General features: G+C 40.8%; 1 protein-coding gene across 1 annotated transcript in view; it reads right to left on the minus strand.

Annotated features, from left to right (window-relative positions):
* MTDH (metadherin) overlaps nucleotides 1–11,158 on the minus strand; it is a 30,299-nt gene extending 19,141 nt beyond the window's left edge. The window contains exon 1 of the mRNA XM_060775641.2: nucleotides 10,432–11,158. Within this exon, the coding sequence (XP_060631624.2) occupies nucleotides 10,432–10,914 (483 nt within the window). The 5' untranslated portion in view covers nucleotides 10,915–11,158. The remainder of the gene's footprint in view (nucleotides 1–10,431) is intronic.
* Between the last annotated feature and the right edge of the window lie 13,793 nt (nucleotides 11,159–24,951).

Below are 24,951 nucleotides of genomic sequence, written 5' to 3' on the forward strand. Positions count from 1 at the left end.
GAATGTATTTATTTATTTATTTACTTCATTTATACCTCGCCTTTCTCACCCTGCAGGGGACTCAAGGTGGCTTACAAAATCTGGCAAGAATTCAATGCCGTAACATACACATTACAATAAAACCAATATGACCATAAAACATACCCTATCAACTATAAAACAATTGAAACACATAAGAAAATAAAACACATAAGACAATGAAACAGATTAAAACATATAACATATTAAAAGCATAAAGTGCCAAGTCTTAAGTAATTAGTCCACAGTCAAACTGTTGAAGTTCAATTCCATATTGGCCTACTCTCCAAATGCCTGCGTACAAAGCCAGGTCTGTAATCCAAATCTTCAGAATATTTTACTTAAAATATATATTCTGACATCCCATACCTTTTTGTTTGTTTTGGACTTCAGCTCTCAGAATTCCTGACTATTGCACAAGCTGGTTAAGGCTTCTGGGAGTTAGAGTCCCAAACACTGGGAGGATATTTTGTAACATCATGCTCTGATGAGAAAGGCTAGAATGAGGACAGGTCCTTCCCTATCACTTAAGTCAAATCCTAGCAAATATATCAACATGTTCCTTTGTAGCCTTGACTTGGAAGGTAAGCTCCCCCCCTTCTCTATTTGCTATTAGAATCTAAACTAAACAGAAAAGTGAAAACTCACAATATTATGAAGATGGAAACTCATTATTTAGATATCAGTCTCCAAAAAGAAGCATGGGCTTTTCTAAAGAGAAAATGTACATTGTATCCTTTCAATAGGTTTTTCAGTGTTTTAAAAGGAACAGCCCAATAGTTGATGTGCATTTTCAGAATACCTTGAAGGAACGGTCATTTCCACACATTTTCTGATAGTAGCTTTCTTTCTTTCTTTTTAAAAAAGAGAACTGTTGAAAACTTAAGGTTGTTTTTTAAATCCTGAACAGTTAACTTATGTCCACTTTTCTAACAAAAGGCTATGATTTCCTATACTCATCCAACAGTTTTTGTAATGTAAGAAGCTTTATACATTCAAGACTTCTATGTTTTCAAATATAGGGGTTCTTAAGTTGGCAGTGTCATAAAATCAAGTTTCTAAATATAACTGCAGTAGTTTAAGTCATTTCAAACTCTCACTTTACAACATGAGAGGGTGAAAATGGCCACTGTTGCAAAACACCCCCTTCTACGATTACATATAACCCTTGATTTAAATGGTGGAAAGAATGTAACCTTTACACAAAATGCTGCACTCCTAAATGTCCTTAACACCCAATTCTCATACATAACACAAATAAGGTCAGTTATCTCCAGATAAACTATGAAAATGATATCTTGCTTTTCTATTAAGACATCACAAAAAGATATTTAAAAGAAACATGATACAGCCACTCCTTAATAACTGGTTCTTTTCGCATCCACAAACGAATATATTTAGCATGAGTTCATGTACATGAGTTGTACGAATTGGAGGAACCTGTATAAGAGGAATAATCCTACTATAGGAGCTTTGACTACTAAGTCTTGCCTACACTACTGCAAAAAGCAAGCAGGTTAGAAACTACAATGCTACATTTTCCACCAATATGATGTACAGGGCATAGCGCAAGTTCAAAAAGAATTAAAGCAATGCTTCTCAAGCTATCTGATGTGAGGGAACAGCAACATTTTTCCTAATATGCCAACAATGGTATTAGGTTTGTTCTCAGTGGCCAAAACACCTTGAGATGCCTTAGTGACACCCCATTTGCACAACTGTAACATGCTCTACTTGAGGTTACCCTTTTGTATTTATTTACTTTATGTTTATCCCACCTTTCCCCCAATATAGGATTTCAAGTTAGCAAAAGAGTGTTTGGAAACTTCAGCTGGTTCAAAGAGTCGCAGCCAAATTTTTAACTGGGGTTGACTACAGGAATCACACAACTCCCTTGGTGTCAGCTCCACTGGATGTTTCTGGGCGTAATTCAAAGTATAGCTGATGACCTATAAAGCTTTATATGCCTCAAGTCCAGGCTATTTGGCAGACTGTATCACTCTGGCTCTGAGATCAGCAGAAGAGGCCCTTTTCTCAGTCCCCCCACAATTGCAAGTATGGTTGGTAGGGAGGGATATGTGAGACAGTCTTCTTAGTAACTGCTCCTGGACCCCGGAACAGCCTTTCTGAGGAGGCAAGAATTATCCCCTACTTGTCCTTTGGATGGCAGACATTTTTATCCAGGCAGGCTTTTAAAAAAGAAATGTGCTGGGGATGCTTCATTGTTTTAGCAGAATTGTTTTGAAAAGCATTTACATTTATTTTATAATTTTATTTTAATTGAATTGTTTTAATAATTGAGTTGGTTTAACCCTATTTTAATATTTAATACCAGCCATCCATGGCCACACATTGCTATGGCTCGGTCTGTATATATGTGTTTTTGTGTGTATATATTTGTATATATATGTGTATATATAGTTTTGTGCATGTGTTGTAATGTATTTTTTATTTTTTTAGGCTTTTGAAGTCTCTTCCGTTGTATTTTTCAGTGTTTTTATGAGTGACGGTCACTCGTTGGCCTGGTAGGTGTCTTGTGTCCAAATTAGGTGTCAATTTACCCAGTGGTTTTTGAGTTAATTTAATCCCACAAACGAACATTACTTTTTTATTTATATAGATTTTGATAATTGTGATTACTAGACATTGGATAATATCCAGTAAAAGAAATAGTTGAAAAGTGTGGACTTCACAGGTTCCACTTGGTCATCATGATAAAGGAAGTCTTAGAAAGATATCCAAACTACAAAATTTGTCTTTTAACAAAACTTACAATTTCTGAGTACTTGCACTGTCTGAACTTTTCAAAAGTGATGTAGACAATCATCTTTCCATGCACTGGTTTAATAAACCTATTATACTGTACTTTGCTTTACAGAAAATACTTGGTCCCATTTAAATCCTTTGATCCCATTCAACCGGTTAAAAATGTAAAGTCCATCCAAAACCACACAAAGCTAAAAGCAAACAAGAGGGAATGATAATGTCATCATTTAATATTTCTGATAGATTATACATAAATTCCAGCTCACGTAATGTTTGCCCTTCATTAATATTTTTGTCTTAAAGTTGTGTTCCAACTTTTAAATATAAGTGTGTTTTTAGATACACTGTTAGTCGTCCTGAATTCTAAGAAGTGGGAAGAAATCTAATCAGATAAAAAAGCTTGATCTTCCTGAACAGCATTTATCACACTGCCTGAAAAAGAGTTTATATTAGGCGTATAATTTTTGTACACTGTCTGGAGCTTTTGCTGCACAGAAGTACTGTAAATAAATTATGGAGACTAACTTGACATTAAACCTTTAAGTATGAATTTTGCACATGCCTAGAAAAGAATTCTAAGTTTTTATGCCACTCCTAAAATCATGGAATCTCCACTCATATTTCAGTGGGATGTTACTGTGAGATTTTTTAAAGAGCCAACAAAATTTCATCTTTGTTCTACAAATACAAAATGATCATCATGGCTTGAGAATTAGCCCTCAGAGAGAATAATCCCTCTGCTCCATGAAATCTGTGTTAATATGGTTGAGTTACCCAACTCAATTAATATTTAATCTGAACAAAGTTGCACTGAATTGAACAGGGTATATGTCAATGTATGTCTAAGATTAACACCAGCAAAAATTGCAGAGGCACTATGTACACTAAACTTAGAAAGTATGACCTTGGAATCCTCCAAGGACCATTGCTTCACATGTTCCATTTTCTGAGTATGAAAGATGAAATCAACACAGGGTTCCTTATATCACATATGCAATTGAGTTCAAAACAACTTATACTTACACACAGTACTAAAACAAGACCTTGGATAATTTGCTAAGTTCTGACAAAACTGTACATTACTGCTCACAATGCTACAGAATCCTGGGATTTGTAATTTGTTGAGGCACTTGCACTCTGTGGCAGAGAAGGCTAAAAGTCTTGTAAAACTACAAGTGCCATGATTCCTAAGCCTTGAGCGACAGCAGTTAAAAGTGGTATCAAACTGCATTAATTCCACAGTGTAGTTGCACCCTGGGTTAATGACCCCTTTGCTTTCTGATGCTTCAATGTATACCAACTTTATTTCATGCATAAATGTTTTAAATATATATAACTACTTTCAGATTATGCATGTAAGGTGCATATGAAACATAAATGAATATGATGTTTAAACATAGGACCCATGTCCAGAAAGGTTTGTGGTTTTGTGACTTCAAAGTGTTCCTGATTTAAGGTGATCCTATTACAGGGCTCTTTGGGGCTGGGAGTTTGACACTCACCCAAGGCAACCCATGCAGTTTCCATGGCCAAGTAGGAAATGAAAATGTGACCTCCAGAGTCATAGTTAAACACTCATGCCCATATGTGCAAATAGTCAAAAACCCAAAATACTTCTGGCTACAAGCATTTTGGATACTTTCACATTAACATACCCAACTAGTATAGCAACGTGAAGGTACTGTGTGGAAATAAAAGAAGACCTGAGATATGTTGAGGATGCTGGGTCAAGGCCTTAGGTATGGTAATAAAAAATGCAGTAGACTCTCAGTTAACCAGTACTCATGAGGATTGGTAGATGTCAGATAATAGCTTCTGGTTGCTTCAATGTTTTTATTAAAAAAATTAGTCCCCAATAATATATCCCATACTACATCATACCATAAACTCTGTATTGATTTCATATTGAAATACAGTAATTAGAAGCAAATAAAGACAACACCGCAATGAGTCGCCCTTGGGCTGAGAATTGCGGTATATAAGCGCAGTAAATAAATAAATAAATAAACAAACTAACATACAGGCGATCCCCAAGTTACAAACATCTGACTTACAAACGGCTCATAGATAAGAATGGGGGTGAGACAATAGAAAGTGAGAGAAATCTATTGCTAGGCAGGGAAATTCACTCCTGAAAGAGTTGTCATGGGGGAAAGCTTATATATCAACCCCCTAGCTCTCTCTCTATATTTATATAGGCTGCAATCATACTTTAAAGTACCTGTTTCACCTTACATACTAATTCAACTTAAGAACAAACCTACAGAATCTATTGTGGTCATAACTTGGAGACTGCTGAATTAGAAATACAGCTTTTATAAAATGTAATGTATTATTTATTTGATTTTTTTTTTTGCTGGTTGCTTGAGAGTTCTAGTAGCTTGAGTTCCAGTTAACTGAAAGTCTATTTTGTTACCTCCCTCTCCCCACAGCTCAAGAGAAAACCATTAAGATACAGAGTGGACCAAAAGTCACAAATGGGATTTCAATATTGAATAACTCCCTTTATTTTTGTTATTCGTTTATAGTAGCATAGCATCATATAGAGAGAATACAATTACAGTACATGTATACTGTTTTCAAAAAGTTATTAAACCATCTGGCATTTTTGTGATGTTTGGTTCACTTTGTATGAATAGAAATGTTAAGTATATTGGATTAGGTTAGGAATTGTGGGAGTTGGAAGACCAAAACACCTGGAGGGCCGAAGCTTGCCCATTCCTGGATTAGACCCATCAATAAGAGATCCAATGTTGACAGATCAGAAGACAACCTGGCAAAGTGACACTACTTAGAACAGTGGTTCTCAACCTGTGGGTCCCCAGATGTTTTAGCTCCAGAAATCCTAACAGCTGGTAAACTGGCTGGGATTTCTGGGAATTGTAGGCCAAAAGACTTAGGGACTCACAGATTGAGAAAGACTAAGCTAGAAGACTCCTTCACATTGTGACTGTGGAGCAGGACAAACAACTTGACCACCATACCCTGCCTCATGCATAGAAGAAAAACTGTTTAAAGCTAGAGCCAAAGCAGTTGCCGTTGCCCGTTTTGGGTCTAAAATTATTTAGTTGCTTGTGCTACCTTTATTTTATCAGTTATATACTTATTTATTTATGCAATGCTTTTGACACTAAATAAATAAATAGAGGACCCAATATCTCCCCCGCTTCATTTGGGGAGTAGACAAGATAGACATGTTTAAATATTTGAAAGGATATCACATTGAGGAGGGGGGCAGGGTTTTTTTTTCTGCTCCTCTGGAGACTAGGACATAATGGATTCAAATGGCAGGAAAAGAGATTCCACCTAAATGTTAGGGGGAAAAACTTCCTGAAGGTAAAGAACTGCTTGACAGTGAAAGATGGCCCACTCACTTCTCTCCTTCAAAAAACAATTAAAAACTCACCTTTCCTCTTTGCCATATGGAGAGGAGGTGGACTAGATGATCATAGATACCTATAATATACTGCTGGCTGGGATTTGTTTTTGGAGTTTGGCTTGTTGGCCCTGTTACAGCACTGCAACTTAATTAATTTTAATGTAATTGTAATTGAACCTTGGAGAGGGTTTATAAATTAAGGTTCATGTTTTATGCTAAACATAATTTAAATTTAATTTTAGGTTATATGTTATAATTTGGTTTAATTTGGTACAAGGTAAAGGTTTCTCCTGACATTAAGTCTAGTCGTGTCTGACTCTAGGGCAGGGGTCAGGAACCTTTGGCCCTCCAGGTGTGGTGGACTTCAACTCCCACAATTCCTTGAGGCTTTGTAGGCTAAAGACAGCACAAGGAATTGTGGGAGTTGAAGTCCACCACATCTGGAGGGCCGAAGGTTCCCCATGCCTGCTCTAGGGGGTGGTGCTCATCTCCATTTCTAAGACGAAGAGCTGGCATTGTCCGTAGACACCTCCAAGGTCACGTGCCCAGCATGACTGCATGGAGCACGTCATCTTCCCACCAAGGTGGTACCTATTGATCTACTCACATTTGCATGTTTTCGAACTGCTTGATTGGCAGAAGCTGGGCCTAACAGTGGGAGCCCACCCCGCTCCCCAGATTCAAACCACCAACCTTTCGGTCAGCAAGTTCAGCAGCTCAGCAGTTTAACCCACTGCCTAAGTGCCAGGGAAGCCCTCCTATCACTTCTGCCACTGTCACAAGCACGGTTGGTGGCAACAAGGCAGAGGGCCTTCTCGGTGGTGGCCGCCCAACTCTGGAACTCCCTCTCCAGAGAGATTAGGCAGGCCACCACACTGTCCTCCTTCCCACCACACTGTCCTCCTTCCCAAGGGACCCAAAAGCCTGGGAGTTCCATCAGGTTTTCGAGAATGATTAGTTCCTAGACCTTTTCTCTAGGCCAGGGGTTCTTAACCTGGGGGTCCCCAGGTGTTTTGGCCTACAACTCCCAGAAATCCTAATCAGTTTAGCATCTGTTACGATTTCTGGGAGGCGAAGGCCAAAACCTCTGGGGATCCAAAAGTTGAGAACCACTGCCCTAAGCCATTAGATAGTACTCTGTTTGTTCTACGCTTTATCCACTTCTCCGGCCCTATGATACTCTGTTGCACCAACCCTTGCCCAGCCCTTTTTATAGCTGATCAAGTCTATTTTCTAATCCTGGCCATTGGTATTTTGAACCCATATGATGAAACTATAATGAAACTGGTTTTTAATTTTTTTAGTGTATGATTTGTAGGTTTTTATGTTTTATGGTGTTTATTTTAATTTTTTTCTATATGGTTTTCGTTTCTGACAATTCAGTGTTTTGCCTTATATGTTGGAAACTGCCCTGAGTCCCCTTGGGGAGATAGGGTGGTATACAAATAAAGTTTTTTTAAAAAAATTATTATTATTATTGGGGCTGTGGTGGCGCAGCAGATTAAACCGCTAAGCTGCAGAACTTGCTGATAAGAAGGTCAGCAGTTTGAAACCAGAGCTTCCACTGTTAATGCCAGCTTCTGCCAAGTAGCAGTTGGAAAACATGCTAATGTGAGTATGTTCTAGAAGCATTCTCTCTTGACATTTCTGCTGCATCTATCAGACCTCAGAGTTGTGAGGTCTGTTGGAAACTAGGCAAGTGAGGTTTATATATCTGTGGAATGTCCACAGACACCTTCCAATAGACACCTCCCAACAAAGGATCCCCCAGGCAGGAAACAACCAGGCTTTGAAGCTGAAATTCATTCAATGTCAGGAGAGAATGCTTCTAAAACATGGCCATACAGCCCAAAAAAAAAAAAAAAAAAAAAAACAAACAAACACAAAAAAACCCCTACAACAACCCAGTGATTCTGGCCATGAAAGCCTTCGATAATACATGAAATGTGAGTACATCAAAAGGTACCGCTTTGGCATGAAGGTAACAGCGCTCCATGCATTCATGACCTAGGAGGTGCTGTGAACAAAGCTGGCTCTTTGGCTTAGAAATGGAGATGAGCACCAACTCCCAGAGTTGGACTTGACTAGACTTTGCCCCCTTCCACATCGCACATTTTTTTGCTTTGAACTGGAATATATGGCAGTGTGGATTCAAATAACCCGATCAAAGACGATATCAAAGGAGATCCCACCTGAACATGAGGAAGAACTTCCTGGCTGTGAACTCTCTGCCGTGGAGTGTGGTGGAGGACTCTCTGCCCTGGAGTGTGGTGGAGGATCCTTCTTTGGAGGTTTTTAAACAGAGGCTGGATGGCCATCTGTCAGGGGTGCTTTGAATGCAATATTCCTGCTTCTTGGCAGGGGGTTGGACTGGATGGCCCATGAGGTCTCTTCCAACTCTATGATTCTATGATAATGTGGGATGTTCTGTCTTGACATTCTGGGTTATATGGCTGTGTGGAAGGGCCCTTAATGTCTGGGGAAACCTTTACCTTTACATTATTATTATTATTTATTAGCTGTACCTGCCACACTTTGTTGTGGCCAACCTTCCCCTTTTCTCTCCTTTCCCTCCTTCCTTCCTTCCCGTATTTCCTTCTCTTCTTCCTTCCTTCTCTATCTTTCCTTCTTTCCCCCTTTTTCTTTCTCTTCTGCTGTCTCTTTTCTTCCTTCTTTCTTTCATTCTTTTCTTTCCTCCCTCTTTCTCTACATCTCCCCCCCTTCCTTCTCTCCCTCTTTCCTTCCTTCTTTCCCTTTTTTCTTTCCTTCTCTCCTTCCTTCCTTCCTTCCTTCTCTAACTTTCCTTCCTTTCCGCCTTTTCTTTCCCTCCCTCTTTCTCTCCTTTCTTCCTTCTCTGCCTCTTTCCTTCCTTCCTTCTCCGTTTCCTTCTTTCTTTCCCTCCCTCCCTCTTTCTTTTCTCCCCTTCCTTCCCTTTTTTCTGTATTGCCATTTAGTTTTTCATCGTTTAGCTTTTTGGGGCTTTTAAGTCCCTTCTGCTGTGTTTTTCAGTGTTTTAGGAGTGAAGGACATACACTGGGTTGTTAGGTGTCTTGTGTCCAAATTTGGTGTCAATTCGCCCAGTGGTTTTTGAGTTTTGGGCCCGGTCCTGTTCAACATCTTTATTAATGACTTAGATGAAGGGCTGGAAGGCAGGATCATCAAGTTTGCAGACAACACCAAATTGGGAGGGATAGCCAATACTCCAGAGGACAGGAGCAGGATTCAAAACAATCTTGACAGATTAGAGAGATGGGCCAAAACTAACAAAATGAAGTTCAACAGTGACAAATGCAAGATACGCCACTTTGGCAGGAAAAACGAAATGCAAAGATACAGAATGGGGGATGATGATGCCCGGCTTGAGAGCAGTACGTGTGAAAAAGATCTTGGAGTCCTCGTGGACAAGTTAAACATGAGCCAACAATGTGCTGTGGCAGCAAAAAAAAAAAAATGGGATTTTGGCCTGCATCAATAGGAGCATAGTGTCTAGGTCCAGGGAAGTCATGCTACCCCTCTATTCTGCTTTGGTTAGACCACACCTGGAATATTGTGTCCAATTCTGTCCAATTCTGGGCACCACAATTCAAGAGAGATATTGACAAGCTGGAATGTGTCCAGAGGAGGGCGACTAAAATGATCAAGGGTCTGGAGAACAAGCCCTATGAGGAGCGGCTTAAGGAGCTGGGCATGTTTAGCCTGAAGAAGAGAAGGCTGAGAGGAGATATGATAGCCATGTATAAATATGTGAGAGGAAGCCACAGGGAGGAGGGAGCAAGCTTGTTTTCTGCTTCCCTGGAGACTAGGACACAGAACAATGGCTTCAAACTACAAGAGAGGAGATTCCATCTGAACATGAGGAAGAACTTCCTGACTGTGAGAGCCGTTCAGCAGTGGAACTCTCTGGCCCGGAGTGTGGTGGAGGCTCCTTCTTTGGAAGCTTTTAAACAGAGGCTGGATGGCCATCTGTCAGGGGTGCTTTGAATGCAATATTCCTGCTTCTTGGCAGGGGGTTGGACTGGATGGCCCATGAGGTCTCTTCCAACTCTTTGATTCTATGATTCTGTTAATCCCACAAACTAACATTACATTTTTTATTTATATAGATTATTATTAAGCGACTGAAGGGAGAAAAGGAAAGGGCCTGAGGCTGTTAGAAATGTTGGGAATTGAAGTGCAAAACTCCTGGAGGGAGGGCCCAAGTTCCCAAGTATAAATGTGAGAGAGGACACCAGTCCAGGAGGGACACCCTATGTGTCGGCCCCACTCACCCTGCCCGCTTTCTCGGGCGCCTTCTTCTTATTCCGCTTCTTCTGCTCCTCTGCCTTCTGGAGGAGCCCCGCCGGGCCTGTCACGGGGGCTCCCTTGTGAGGGCCGCCTCCGCCCCTGGCCAGGCTCGCTTTGGGGGTCTCCGCGGCCTCCTCCTCCTCGTCCTCCTCGTCGTCGTCCTCTTCCTCTTCGTCCTCCTCCTCCTCCTCGGCGTTGGTCCTCCGGAGGCGCCTCCGCCTGGCACTCCCTCCGCGCCCGCATCGCAGGCCCCACACCAGCGCCAGGAGGAGCAGGAGCGGCAGGAGCGACGTGGCGAGGAGCAGCAGCCACCCGGGCAGGCGCTGGGGCTCCAAGGCCGGCGGGAGCTCGAGGCCCAGCTCGGTGCGCAAGAGGCCCGCGCCGGCCGACAGGGCTTCCCTCAGCCGGGCCGACACCTCCTCGGCCTGCCGGGCCACAGACTCGGGCCAGCCAGGGGAGGAAGCCATGGCTCGAGTCGGCGGGGAGGGAGAGGGGGGACGGGACTCACTCCACGTCACGCCGAGAGCATCTCCGTCGGCCGGGCTGGAGAAGGCCGGAGCCTCCCCTCGTTCCTTCCTTGGAAGGGTTCTCCACAGAGAGGATGCGCTTCCTCACGGCCTAAGAGCGCAACGTCACCCCTCCACGGCCGCGGCCCCTCAAGCGCATGCGCGCGCCTGTCTCTCTGTCTCTCTCGGTTTTTTTGCGCGCATGGGCTGACGGGACGTGGAACTCAGACAGGTCACGTGCGGCGTGGGGAGCCGTTGGTTGGGGAGACCCGCTGCGCATGCGCCAGATACCTCCTCAGTATCCTCCTCCTAATCAGAGCAAGAGGGGGCGTGGCTAGCAGGGTATACGTCACGCCTCATGTGGGATTGGCCAGGCGAGGGAGGCGGTAGGTAATAATCCCTACGTGGCAGTGATTTCCTCGCAGGGGAGGGGAAAGGGGCGGGGTTACCGCTCGCAAACCCACCAATCACAGCATGAATGTAGCTTAGATTGACAGACTACTCCAACCAGAGAAGTCAGCCATAGCAGAGCACCTGATGAACCAACCTGGACACAGCATATTATTTGAGAACACAGAAATGCTGGACCACTCTCACAACCACCATGTCAGACTACACAGAGAAGACATTGAAATCCACAAGCATGTGGACAATTTCAACAGAAAGGAGGAAACCATGAAAATGAACAAAATCTGGCTACCAATATTAAAAAAACTCTAAAATCACAACAGCAAAACAGCAGAGAGGAAATAACCAGGCACATTTTAACACCTCTCAACAAAAGATTTTCCCAGGCTCAGCCAGGCCTTCAAATGCTAATGAAGGTGGTCAGTTGAAACATTCACACCTAGCTCCAGCAGGGAAGAGCTCTTTGCCCCACCCCAGCCATTCCACAGATATATAAACCCATTGTCCTAATTCCAACAGACCTCACTACCTCTGAGGATGCTTGCCATAGATGCAGGCGAAACATCAGGAGAAATGCCTCTAGAACATGGCCCTATAGCCCGAAAAACCCCACAAGAACCTAAACCTTTATTTGTATCCTGCCACCATCTCCCGAAGGACTCGGTGCGGCTTACAAGAGGCCGAGCCCAAATACAACAATAAAAACAGCAGCAATAACAACACAATAACTCAAAAAACAAAGCAATAACATTAACAACACCCAATTATGCAATTAAAAACAATGGCCGGGCCAAATGTAATAATTAAAATTAAAAGTGCTAGGCATGACAAGGTGGGGTGTTTGGAGGGGGATGGGCATGCAGATATACTGGACAAGCATGTGGACAATTTCAACAGAAAGGAGGAAATTATGAAAATGAACAAAATCCCTTTAAAAACTCTAAAATTACAACAGCAAAACAGCAGACGGGAAACAATCAGGCACATCTAATCACCTCTCAACAAAAGATTGCCCCAGGCACTGCCAGGCCATCAAATGCTAATCAAGGTAGTCAGTTGAAACATTCACACCTAGCTCCAGCAGGCAAGAGTCCTTTGTCCCACCCTGGTCATTCCACAGATATATAAACACACTCCAGGGCTGTTTGTTTTGGGATTTATGGGACAACAAGTGGAAAGGAGCCGTGAAATACATCTTTAATGTATGAGTAAGGGAGCAAGACTGGGGTAGGTTCAAAATTTGAAGCAAATACTAATTACCATGGAAGAACTGGCATCAAAATTTAATGTACTAGCAAAAATAGATAACTTACCAATTTTGATTAGAGAAAAAACAATCAATACAGACTTTTTAAAAGATTGGAAACTAGCTTCCAAGATCAGATTGATCTGGTGATTTTATATTACCCCCCCCCCCCCACACACACACACCTTTAAAATAGCTTAATAGCTTAAAATACCTTAATTCATAGGAGGATATTGAAGAATATTACTACTTTGTGGACCTAAATCTAATTGGCACTCTTTAATTAGAACAGACCCATTGGATCAAAGAAATGCAGGTAAATGTTGGCTTCTCAAGTCTTAATTGATACAGTCAGTCTACTCTACTTTGGACTTAGAAATGGATTTTAGGCTATTCTCCTTATTTAATTGCTTTTGAGATATATAAATAAATGGCCCCATAGAGTATTATGGCAAAGTGGGGCTTTTTACTTTTAGCTGAAATAAGCAAAGGACAACAGGCTTAATTTACCAGAAATTTTGGGAAAGGTTTCAAAGAGCTACACCTAGTGTGAAATGTATGTAAAGGCACTTCTGGAGAATATACTAAATTTATAAATATATGCAGGCACACCTCAGTTAACAAAACCTCTGACAAACTCAATTTTACAAAGCCTTTTAATGGCAACCCAGCTGCACTTTTGTTGTCCTCTGTCTTAGCTGGAAGGTTCTTTGCAGGAATGACACGGGGAGGATGGTGAAATAGGGCTGGAGAAAGGCAGGTTTTCAGTGTTGAAACGTAGCAGCCAGTCTGCAGTAAACACTGCAATTAAGCTTGACCTGAGAAAGAATGAGATTCCATTCTAAGTGATCCTACTGTAGCTGTACATGATAACATCTGCTTCTCGAATCACTTACTCAACATGCGGGAAGAGCAAAACAACAAGGAAAAAAGAAAGCAGATTGGCCTGCCTTACCAGCTATTCTGGCACATCGAAAAGTGTGGGTCAAAAGTCGCAAAGGTGTCTGATGTTACAATAACTTTTTGAAAAGATTTTTTGAAAAGATTTTACATATCATGTAATTTTATTTCCTATGTATACTGTATTTGATGCTATGATACTGCAAATTAAAAGCAAAACATAAAGGAGTTATTGCATATTGAAGCCTCTGTGTGGCTCTTGGGTGCTAAAATGTAAATCACTAAAGCACTAAAAGGTTCAATGTGTTTTTGTATATTTATGTAAGGTTTGTCCACTTTAGGGCCTATCCAGACAGGGCCCATAATGCGGGAGCTTCCCCAGTTTTACTGGAGGCATCCTAATGACATCTCCAGTAAAACTGAATTAATTCAAGACCGAGCAGGAAAACACTGCATTGTCCTGAATTAATTTGATACTTCATTAAACATGTGTCTTCTTGAGCGACCCGGGTTTAATCGAATATGGACCCTGTGGGGACTGACCTCTGGGTAGTCCTGGGTAGTCCAGCCCAATTAGCTTTCTCAGGCCTCTTCCCCCCCCCCCCCCCCGTGCTGCAAATTCTGCCATTATTCAAAATTGGCCATGTTGGTCCTGTGTGGCAGGTTTGGTCCAGATCCATCGTAGGCTGGGTTCAGTGTTCTCTGGGCAAGGGTGAATTACTACTCCCAGATTCCCAGTCCCAATCACATCCAAACCTAGCCAGTAAACGAAGTTGCCCATGTTGGGTCTGTGTACCAATGTTGGTCCAGATCCATCGTTGGTTGGGTTGACAGTGCTCTCTGGATGTAGGTGAACTACAACTCCTATAAATCAAGGTCAGTTCCCCCAAACCTGGTCATGGGCGTGCCAAATGTTGACCAGGTCCATTATCGAAGGGGGTCACAGTGCTCAGCCTTGATGCAGATGAACTACAACTTACATCCTGTTGATTTACACCCCAAATCCAGTCTGTTCAGTTGCTCTCTGTTTGCTGTGTGCCATAGGGAAGGATAGGAAAGGGTTAAGAGAGAGGCAGTGGGTGAGGTCATGCAAATTCCACACAAGGAACCCTGGGATGCCTGCTTGTGGTGGAGAAAACACATTAAATCTAGGATGAAATTCTGCCCAAATGAAAGCATTCCTTGGGTTATATGTTTGTCCATGGCGCTCACTATAATCTGCAATGTCAGTTGAGAGAGTGCCTTTGGAGGCTTCTCAGTACCTGAAACTAGCCTGTTTGTGGAGGCCGGAGGCTGTCTCCACCATATACACACATACACTTTTTCACTTTTATTATGTGTATAGATAGATGTGCATAATGCTTGTTTTGAATAAAAACCTTGCTGAAACATGTTGAACTGCTCTTCTTTTTTATGATGTGGGAAACTATCCCTGTTGTTTCTATATTATTTCTGCCTCTGTATCAAATTTCTTAGTTCAAAATTTTAATAACTTTACCATACTCAGTGAGAGCTCATTAATGGCTTTTTCTCAGACTGAGTGAAGTGCCATAGGATCTTATCCCATGCCTGCCTCCATCTTAAAACATTTCTAAGCCATTGAGGCCATGGAAACTGACTGAGTTCATCCCACGACACAGGGGGACTTCCTGTTTGCGCCTATCGTCAAACGTCATAAACAGTCTACAAAAGGAAGGGGGCAGAAGGCGGTCTGAGATCATATTCCGGACTCAGGAACCTGGATATTCATTTCTAAAGTCCAAAAACACATGGGATTGTCCACATTGAATTGAATCTATGATGTGGGCAAATGGGCTGTCCTGTGGGCGTTGTCTTAACCAGTAGTGAGTCTCTGGTACTCTGTCATAATGCAGACGCTCAATCTTTTTTGATAACTTTTTTTACATTTAAAACTGAGAAATATCACTGCTTTAGTAGATCACTATTTTTCTTTTCCTACAGTAGCAAGGTTTTCTGCTTTTTCTATCCTTTTCAAATGCAAATCTTGATACTGTCAGAGTTTGATTCCTCGGGATGTCAAAGTACAATTTATTTTTTTTTTTAAAAAAAGGGGAGAGGACGGACAATCCACTCGTGTGATAAGGATGAAAACGGTTAGAAACCAGAAAACATAGAAACTAGCAAATTAAGACAATGTGATAAGTCATGAATAATGGAATATAGTGATTTGCAACACTACAGGAATAAACATTATGATTGCATAATATTAGCTCCCCCCACCAAATGGGATAAGGTCCATAGGGTTTTTCTAACTCTTCCAACATTTTAAGAAAGTACTTAGAAAAACAGAGAGGTCGTGCTCACCAGATTTTCAGCTACATAAGCAGAGAGGGACCTAATACCACCAAACAGTTTTTTTAAGGTGTCTTCATGGGGGGGGGGGGGCATTTGGCCCAGCAGGCATGTAGCTGGGTGGGTGGGGGCTTCACCCCCCCCCCCCCCCAAATTCTCATGGTGGTTCACAAAAAGGCCTTACTGGTGCATTATTTAAACTGTTATGTTTATTCATATCATGATCTGATCACCATGTTCAATATATCCCATATGCATGGGGGTATTGGGGTAACGATACAAAAGGTTTGCTAGGGTAGACCTTCTTTCACTCAGACTCAGCCCCCCACGAAACAAACTCAGCCCCCCCCCCCACCCCCGAAATGAAATCCTGGCTACGGGCCTGTGGCCCAGGGACTGGTTACAACTCTCTTTCTTTTCAACTCGCTGTGGATGGGCAGTCAATGGTTGCAGACCAATGTGGGTTTGCAGACCATTGCTTTTAGTAATACTATCATATAAAAATAAAGATTCAATTTTGTCTTAAGAGTTTGAAAGAGGGAAACTAAAGTCAGAAATGTGGACTTTAGTGATCAGCATGCAGACCTGGGTTCACAAACAGAAAACCAGCGTAGCATTTTCTTGTGTTTCCACCTTGAAAATACTTCTAGGTTTACAGAAGTAGTGATGTGCTATGACCTATATTCTTAATGCTGTACTATTCCTCATTAACACAGAGCAAGAATGCAGTCCTTTTATTCAGTACTCTTCAAAGGGAGCAAGTGACACTGGAAACAAAGTGACTTATTTCGACATCCTGCAGTAAGTTTGCATTGTAAAATATCACTACATATTATTGCAACACACACTTAATATTTACTTAGTGAGCTAACATAATCTCACTTCTCAAGCTTCCTTTGTTTGACTTAAGTCCTAATGATAGGTAATAACCTACTCTAAGCTAAAATGTTGAAAGCAAATAAAGCCAAAGTCTTTTGCGGCATGTACAGTTTTAGAACAGGATCTAACCAGATACTCAAAACTTGTGAACAATCTCTGATAATATTGTCAATAATTGATCTGAAGAATACTTGTTCACAGGATCCATCCATTAGCAGGGAGAATGGTTTATTGCATGCAGACTCTCTGTCACAGGGTTACAGGGCTTTTTTCTTTCATTTTGTTTCATGTCCTTTGATTTAACTTTTGGAAAAATTTGTATATTTGGTGCAGAAACCAAAGTGAATTACATTCTGGTTCTGAGACCAAAAAGAGATCATACTTGTGTTTGCTTGCATAACTTACGTTTTCTATGGCGATTTTATATATTTGTTGTCAATTGCCATCAATATGAATTTGACTTATTGCAGTGTATTCAGTTAGGACCGCAGATAAGGAAGTCCATGCCTGGTGAGCCTTTCCTAAACCAGATCAACCAAAATAGAATACAGGCACTCCAGGTTGAAGGCAAAGTTACAAAGGTTTGTATGATTTGGCCAAATAGGATGCAAACAAGTGATTAGCTTCAAAATGTACAAGCATAAATTCACAGAAAAATATAAGATATCTTATACAGTTCTGACAGCTATTCAGACTTCTAGCTCCCTTTCCTGATGGGCTGGAAAGAGAGGTAGGTTAGGATGTACCCCCGAATTGGCCAGGGGTTCACTTGATGTCACAGCTGCAGGTGGAGAGTTTCATGGCAGGGAGAAAGACAGCTGGTGGTTAGATAGTTTAAAGAGCCAATTTGTTGCAGGGATGCCACTTGGAAGTGAGCAATCCAGGTAGAAATGGTGATGTGGATATGCTGATGAGTCCCTGATTAACTGAAATGTCCAGTTCCATGTGAGACAAAGGTGCAAGACCCACAAGACAAAGGTGGTGATTTTAGATTATCGAGGGCTTGGCTGCCAGCATAGAGAGTTAATGAATTCATATCTACTAAGCCTCCTCTTCCACGGGAGCAGCAGACTCTCAACCTCAAGTTAAATGGACATACATCCTGAACTTATTTTGTTGACAAAGAGAACCATCTATCTACACACACACACACACACACAAAGATTCTGATACTTATCTGGCTTGGGAAATAGCTGGAGAGATCATGGCCACCATCTCCTTTCTCAAGGGTTTATGTAAATTAGAAGCATGGGATGTGAAAGTGAACTGTCGATGCTAATTCTGCCTCTTCGAACTATTATTCAAAATCTGGGAGGCAAGGAAGCAGGTGATAACAAGAGGAATTCCTAAATAGATACAGCTTAGAGTCTGTCTAGACATTACCTTTCTCCCAGGAGCTCCCACAGCAAACTGGAGGGTGGCGAAATGCGCAGAAGCAATTGCTACAAACAGGAAAAAAACGTGAGATTTTCAAGTGCAGGAATACTCCAGATCTGAACTGAAAATCCACATCTTCGAAAGTCTGTATATCCCTTCAATCAGAAAACATGGGACTTTCTATTTGGGTTTGTTCCCGGTTTTAGATGTTTGTTCCTGATTGGTGGGTTCCTAAAAAGAAGATCACTGTTGAGTAAAATGCGAAAACTTTGTGTGGCAGAAACTTCATGAAATGTGTGGAGGGCACATTTTCTCTGGCCAGGACAAAGTTGTGCCCCCCTAGTCAACATTGTTCCATCTTTTCACAATAAGAGCAATCAGGAGCACCCTGTCTGCATAGATGGCTCTGCTGATTATATAACCCAGGAACAGAACTTATACAATGATTCGCATGTTTGCATCTTAAGTTTTTTTTAAAGCCAAAACTCTGGCAGAAGTTTCACGGCGGCCATCTTGTGGGCTGTAAAATCCCGCAACAAAGTAGCAAGTGTGGACAATGGAGGCAGAAATCCCAGGATCAACAGGTCTGTATCTGGACATCTTCTCAGGTCCTGGTTTTTTTGCCCCTGACTAACGTGCGCAATTTGGTGCTATCTAGAACTGCCTTTAGTTGATAAATGCAAAGTACTCCCAGCCCCTCAGCTTTACGAGTATAAGGATGGGGATGCCAGCAAATGGTATTTCCTAGACATTGTTGACGAGAGCAATTTTAGTTCAACTCCATGATTAGTAAGAGATGAGGTCCTGTGCCAGGTTTTCTTTTCCCCAAATATATTAGGTGCTTCTATATGAACATGAGCCCTGCCAAAGTGCGCAGTTTTCAGTCAAGACCTTTTTGTATGACAATTCCAAGAGCCTCATTCTGGATAGGAAATTTTGGGAGCTGTATTCCATAAAAAAATCCAAACTGGTATTAAATATAATATAATACATTATAATACAAAAGCTTAAATATAATACATGCATTTTACTATATAATATGACAATTTCCATTACAATTAATAAATTTGTGTTTTGGACATATAGTCCTCCACTTAATAGAAGACATACGCTAGCTGTCTTTTCTATATCACCATGGAAAGACATAGCAGGTGTTTGAATAGGCTTTTCCATATTGCTGCCCAGCTACTGTAACTAATGATCACAAATAGCATAATTCTTTTCGTCCAAAAGAGGGTAGTAAATCTTTTCTGTTACAGATAGGTTTTTTTTTAAAAAAAGCTCTAAAACAAATGTTTCCTTTAAAGTGGCACACACAGATGGTTGAAGTCCTCCATTACCTTTCCGTGCAGTAATGTTATAGCAAATTTACAAGTGTTCTGTTAAATGCATCATCATGTGCTATTGCATTCAATGGAAGCGTCATAATAATTTCTCAGATGGTATACCAATTCAGAAAAAAATGTAATAATATATTATACCTTATTTGAAAAAATATTGGCATTTATAAATAATTGAATAGTGATATTCATTGTTGTGAAAACTGGATTTTACATTTGAACTGCTGAAAAATATTTTGCAATTATCTGAATCTGTCTCTAAATAATTTCAGCACTAGATAAAGGATGGTCTGAAATATACAGGATGATGGCTCAAGATGGGGCATAACAGTTTAAACACATCACCATCAAATACATGCCATTAAATTAATTAAATACATAACATAAAACATGACATTACAAAATACATATATGAGAATACATGGTGCAAGGATTAAAATGCAAGACAAATACATGTATAAATAACTAGAATCTCATGTTGTCATGTTGGCTAGTCATTTATGCAATTTTACTCTGTTATCAGCTTCTTAACCGAATACATTATACATCTGTCTCCCTTTCAAAAACTGTGCCATTTTCATAAACTCTTTGGAATTCAAGTGCTATTTTGCACAGAACTGGCATGTAGTCATTTTCCATAGGAAAAAGCATTTCAGATACTGAAAATATTACTCTTGTACATAACTCTAGAAATTTTAGTTAAAAGAACTAACTCAAAAAACCTGGGTCAACTTATCCATGGATCAAAGTGAATACTTTACCTTAACTCTTTTTAAAAAAGGAACCACCCTCTTTTTTGAGAAGAGTACATAAAAGCAACGCTTAGTCCATCCTGGGAGAACCCAAGAGAAGCACTGACCCACTCTATTCCCTCTCTCTGTTGTGGCATCAGTTCTGGTCTTTTTGAACACCTAGGTATTTATTTATTTATTTATTTATTTATTTATTTATTTATTGTGTCAGAAGTGAAGTGATGGTACAGTTAAAATGTATTTAAAACACAAACAAAGTTTAAAACTTGGCATTATACTAAACGTCCTTTGACCACTAGCTGGCCACTTGGAGTGCCTCTGGTGTCACTGTGAGAAGATCCTTCATTGTAGATGTGACAGGACTCAGGTTGCATTGTAGAAGGTGGTCTGTGGTTTGCTCTCCTCCACACTCGCATGTAATGGACTCCACTTTGTAGCCCCATTCCTTAAGGTTGGCTCTGCATCTCATGGTGCAAGAGTACAGCCTGTTAGCACCTTCCAAGTTGCCCAGTCTTCTGTGTGTCCAGGAGGGATTTCTTATTTGTTGTCAGCCATGGATTGAAGTTAGCCTGCCACTTTTGGACTCTCTCTTGCTGAGATGTTCCTGTAAGTACCTCTGTAGTTCTTAGAAAACTACTCCTTGATTGAAGGCATTGGCATGCTGGCTGATACCCGAACAGGGGATGGCCGGAGACTTATACATGAATATATATATTATGATATAAATATTATTTTATGCAAAATATTTTATTTTATGCAAAAAAATGCATTCATTTTGCATAGGTCAAGTCCAAATTGCAAATATTTTCACCAGTCCATGATTTTTCTTATCAGGATTTCTCAACACTTGAGAAATATGTTTTTGGATCATTTTTCAAATATTTAGGGGTCCCCATCTAAGGCCCGAGGGCCGGATACAGCCCTCCAAGGTCATTTACCCGGCCCTTGCTCAGGGTCAACTTAAGTCTGAATCAACTTGAAAGCACACAACAACAACAACAACAACAACAACAACAACAACAACCCTATCCCACCAGCCAAAACAGGCCCACACTTCCCATTGAAATACTAATAAATTTATATTTGTTAACATTGTTCTTCATTTTAATTATTGTATTGTTTTAAGTGTTTTTTGCATTACAAATGAGGTATGTGCAGTGTGCATAGGAATTCATTCATGTTTTTTTTTCTTCAAATTATAATCTGGCCCTCCAACAATTTGAGGAACTGTGACCTGGCCCTCTGTTTAAAAAGTTTGAGGACCCCTGTTCTATTACCTTGGGACTAAAAAGTTATCATTATCATGAGATCCAACATGGTCCTTCCATTGAAGCATCTCATTTGCCCTGTGATTTGGAAATTGTGTTTAGGTCATGTTCCCCTTTTATAGGCTAAAAAATATGCAAAAATATCTACGGCCAGTAGATGTCAGCCATTACTTATTCAATAAAGTCCCAACCGCTGAGCCTGGAATATGTGAGCCAACGGAATTTCCTAATTGGATAACAATGTACCACAGCAACATATTCCCCATAAATTAGAGTAACGAATGGCGATCTCATTACCTATATATGTGAAAAATATCAGATCCATGTTTCCCTGCAAATTTGCCTGTGGATGGTTTTGCTGGAAAATTACTTAGGAAGTTTTCAAAGTAGTAATAAGCGATGTCTCTGTTTAGCAACAAAAGTTCTATTCTCCTATGGGAAAAATGTTCAGAACATCTGTGGGATTATGCTTCCTGTTTGTTAACCATGTACTATTGCTACCAATAATATTGACAAATGAGTCCAAATTTTCTGTCAGAGATCTAGAAAACATAAGATTATCCTGGGAAAAGCCTCAAGTAGAACTTGGAAGATTTATACAATATATTGAAACCTGATGTACTTACGTTTTAAGACACTGGACTCTGTTAATGCAATTTCTTCTGGTTCCAAATCACAATTAAATACAGCTGAGGAAAATATAAATCTTAATGTGAGTGAAGTAAATCTGACTTTCCCTTTTAGAATTTTCTACAAGTTGGAATATATCCTTACATATATATAATTGGAATGAAGGCCAAAGGCTTGTTCAAATAGCCACGTTTTCACTTTTTTTTCCTGAAGGTCAAGAGGAAGAGGGCCGATTTAATATCTCCGGGGATGGTGTTCCACAATTGAGGGGCCACCACTCAGAAGACCCTGTCTCTTGATTGGTTCCTATGGAGAGATATATTCGGACAGTTAAGCAGGAGTAGAAAACGTGATCCCCAATATAGTGTTGGGCTGTAGCCCTAGTTAGTGATGTGGGATGATAGGAGATGCAGTCCAAAAACTTCTGGAAGGCCATGTTTTCCTACTCCTTGATTTCGAGGCTCCTACTTCTCCATTATAACCTTCTTAATGTCGCAACCCCTTAATACAGTTTCCCATGTTGTGGTGACCCGCAACCATACCATTATTTTCATTGCTACTTCATAACTCTAATTTGACTACTGTGATAAATCATAATGTAAATATCTGATGTGCAGGATGTATTACATTCACTGGACCAAATTTGGCACAACTATCCAGTACATCCAAATTTGAATACCAGAGTGGTTGGGGGGGGGGGGGAGGGGGGGTTGGTGGTGTTGATTTTGTCACTTGGGAGTTGTAATTGCTGGGATTTATAGTACACTTACAATCAAAGAGCATTCTGAACCCCACCAACAATAGAATTGAGCCAAATTTCTCACACAGAACCCCTATGACAGCAGAGAGATCTTCAGCCTTCTCTGCCAAAGCGGTTCCGAAGACCACTAGAAATATGTGTTTTCTGATGGTCTTTGGCGACCCCTCTGACACCCGCTCATGACCCCCCCCCCAGGGGTCTCGACCCCCAGGTTGAGAAACACTGATATATAAGCAATGAAGGGAATCATGGTTCATGAAATATGGTTTGAACCCTCCAAATCCCTCACTGTTTACTATCCTGGCTAGGGGCTACAATCCAACAACACATGGCCCTTCCAGACAGACTATATCCCGGGATCTGATCCCAGGTTTTCTGCTTTACTCTAGATTATATGAGTTCGCATTACCAGATAATCCGGAATAAACAGAAAACCTGGGATCAGATCCTGTGATATAGGGCTTGTCTGGAAGGACCCACGGTTCTAATTTATAGCTTCAGATAAAAGCACTCAAGTCCCCAATTTACAACAGTGTGCTGTAATGGCTTTCTGTGAAATATGAATTAAAGGCACTCATTGCAGCAAAGTGAGAATGAACATATTGTTCATTTTAATAGTTGGCTAACTTTTGGGTCAGGTGCAGTCAAACTTTTACATATGCATTCGTTTTACATGTTTCCTTGCCATTTGATGTGATTAGCTCTTCTTTATTTGGTAAAAAAGCCAAAGCAAAAATAAGACTCAAGAAAACAAAGACAAAGAATAAATCAGTCTATTCTTGGCATATATATGTCCTTTTCCATCCATCTATCTCAGCAGACATGGAGTCCCTGGGGAAATAATTGTTTATATAGCATCAGACAATGAAATAAGGGAGCTAAACCAAAATAAGTTATTATGTGCTATATGTAGCAGAATATAACAGGTTGTAGAAAATAGATATCCTATTTTCTCCTCTCTGTGTTAATTCCCATTGGTTTTAGTTGAGTGATAATCCCATCATGTATGATGATTGACACTGGACATAATTTTGTAGCAGAGGGAAGGAGAAAAAGAACTTATTTGGCTATATGGTCCAATTCATCACCAGGTATTTCCAAATTGTTCCAGCCAAATTGTATCCAGAGGTAAGGTGATCCTTTTCAAAGCTCTGTTATCACCAACATCAGTCCTTATATTTTCCCAAAGAGAGTCCAAAAATTCAGGCAACAGCCTTGATCTGCAGCAATAAACTCTTCTCACAGTTCTCATTTCGGGCAAAAACAGGTTTTAAAGAGATGACTATGTTAATCTAGTTCAGGATGAAAAGGGAAAGAACAGGGATTGTTGTGGTTCCCTTTAAGACTGACCAACTTGAATTCAACATAGGTGTTCATTCGCTACAGCCCAATTCCTCAAAAGCAAAAAGACACATGTGGAAGTGGCACAATTATATTGTTTGTGGTAATATCTGTGGGGATTTGTAAAAAGACACCATCATGTAATGAGCTTCAGCCCCCCCCCCCCCGAAATTCTGATGGTGGTCCACGAGAAGGCCTTACTGGTACATTATTTAAACTGTTATGTCTATTCATATCATGATCTGATCACCATGCTCAATATATCCCATATGCATGAGGGTATTGGGGTAATAATACAAAAGATTTGCTAGGGTAGACCCTCTTTCACTCAGACTCAGCCCCCTCCCCCGAACCAAACTCAGCCCCCCCCCCGAAACAAAATCCTGGCTACGGGCCTGCCAAGAAAGTTCATTTTGAACCAGTGACACATGCTAGTTTCAGTACCAAACACTATTTTAAGAAGCTTGTGGCTGGTTTCTGTTCTAACTCAGAGCTGCCCTCCTGATGAGCCAGCCAAGCAGTAAACAAGGCATGACTTGCAAGCACTGTGCTATTTCCAAGTATCCCTCTGAACCCCCTTAAGCCTCTAGCCCTATTTCCTCTAGACCAAGCATGAGCAAACCTCAGTCCTCCAAGTGTTTTGCACTTCAACTCCCAGAAATTCCAGCCAGCTTATGAGTTAGGGATTGTGGGAGTTGAAGTCTAGAATACCCAGAGGGGCAAAATTTGCTCATGCCTGCTCTAGACAATCCATTTATTTTGCAACAAATGTACATTTTTTTGA

The sequence above is a fragment of the Anolis sagrei genome, chromosome 4, assembly GCF_037176765.1.
Source record: "Anolis sagrei isolate rAnoSag1 chromosome 4, rAnoSag1.mat, whole genome shotgun sequence".
Taxonomy (NCBI): domain Eukaryota; kingdom Metazoa; phylum Chordata; class Lepidosauria; order Squamata; family Dactyloidae; genus Anolis; species Anolis sagrei.